The sequence below is a fragment of the Elephantulus edwardii genome, unplaced genomic scaffold (assembly GCF_000299155.1).
Source record: "Elephantulus edwardii isolate Elephantulus edwardi_28Jun2011 unplaced genomic scaffold, EleEdw1.0 scaffold00245, whole genome shotgun sequence".
NCBI lineage: Eukaryota > Metazoa > Chordata > Mammalia > Macroscelidea > Macroscelididae > Elephantulus > Elephantulus edwardii.
In genome coordinates, this window is record NW_006399995.1 from 136,245 (window position 1) to 137,973 (window position 1,729).

At 40.4% G+C, this 1,729-nt stretch overlaps 1 protein-coding gene across 1 annotated transcript in view; it reads left to right on the forward strand.

Moving 5' to 3' along the window:
• ELMOD1 (ELMO/CED-12 domain containing 1) overlaps nt 1-1,473 on the forward strand; it is a 38,130-nt gene extending 36,657 nt beyond the window's left edge. Inside the window, exon 10 of the mRNA XM_006899041.1 lies at nt 1,301-1,473. Coding sequence (XP_006899103.1) covers nt 1,301-1,473 — 173 coding nt within the window. The remainder of the gene's footprint in view (nt 1-1,300) is intronic.
• The last annotated feature ends 256 nt before the right edge of the window (nt 1,474-1,729 follow it).

The following is a 1,729-nucleotide window of genomic DNA, read 5'->3' on the forward strand; positions in this document are numbered from 1 at the left end:
GATAATTGGGATGGGAGTGTCAGAGACAGTGCGATTGGCACAGGACAGAGCGGAGTTTAGGGCTGTTGTACATAGGGTCGCTATGAGTCGCAGGCGACTTGACGGCACATAACAACAACACAACAATGCATAGCAGTATCTAACCTTGAAGAGCTGGCTTTTAGGGTCACTGTGGAGGTAGAGCAAACTTCATATCACCTCAAACCAACAACCACCACCCTGCCACGGATATGCTACATTTACTATATGCTAGTGTATTCAGTTATCAAAGATTATTCACATTTCAATTCTAAATGTGATAAGGAGAAGGAAGCATTGGTAAACTAACACAAGGAAGACATTTTTTTAAAAAAAATTTATTTTATTAATGTTAATGAACATTTACAGAGAATTTGGATTTCCATTCATTCATTGTTGCACTATTTTCTCTACCCCCCCTCCCCCAAGTTCGTTCCTCTTTTTTTTTCCTTGAAAGTCTATTTTAATTGTCCCATTGCCACAGTGCTTGTCAAAACCAGTTCTGATTAATGTCCTTTGTCAGTGTGTCCTTTGCCATTCCCTATCACGCCTCCCTGAGAGAGATTTCACCCTGATTCATAAGGAAGAGGGGACACCATATTCTCTTAGCTACTAAGGAAGAAATTCTTATGCTAAAGACTTAACAGTCACTTTAAAAAAATTTCTTTCCAGATCTTTTGTAACTTACATTTTAAAAATAAAAGTATTTGAATATGCAATCATACTTCAGAGCTAAGAAGTCTTATCATCAATTTGTTGTAGCTGAATGACCAGCCTGTGTTCAATTACAGTTTTTATTGTCCCTTAGTAGATTGTCAGAATGCATTTGTTTGATTCGTCAAAGTAATTCAAAATTTTGGTCAAATGACATACCAAGAGGAGGGGAAAAAAGACTGAGTGGAGTAATTTCAAAATATCTGACCATTATGTTAATTTAATTAGGAGAGGAAGGATGAAGTACTGTTGTCACTGTTGGCCCTTTAGAAAATGTTCTCGCTGTAATTCATATTCAAGAGATGGCAAAATTGACTTGTCTTCCTGTTAAAGAAGAATAAGAGTAATTCCAGAAGCTTTGCAAAAAATCTGTAGCTTCTAGTTGCCCTAGTTGTAAAGAAAAGTCCTCAACCGTAGTCTTTGTTATATTTTCATCTCCTTTGTGGCCTCCGTGGTTGCTATTCATTGAGCTAACTTCTCCTTCAACACTCAGGACAGTTTTGAATGCAGTCCAGGTCATTTTTCCCCTCCCTTTTTTGCATCATTATCTCCGTATTCTCCCTCACAGGCTATCTGATGCACGAGTTCCACAAGTTTTGGATCGAAGAGGACCCCATGGACATCATGGAATTCAATCGTGTACGGGAGAAGTTCCGCAAGAGGATCATAAAACAGCTGCAGAACCCAGACATGGCGCTGTGCCCACATTTTGCTGCCTCGGAAGGTTTACTCAACATGTAGCTGCCCTCGCTGGTTTTAATGGACGCCCTGGAACACTGCCTCATCGTCATGTTAGATCTCCGCTTAGCTCCCAGCTCACACACTGAATGCACACGGTGATTGTATGCATGCCTTTCTATACAGTATTTTCATCTTTTGGTCCCCTAACTATCAGATCCCCAGAGCCCGTTATTTCTGGAGTGAGTCACCCAGTGACTGCTCACATTGTGGCATTATGCAGTGTTACATTTTGCCTTGACACCCAGGTATGGAGAGA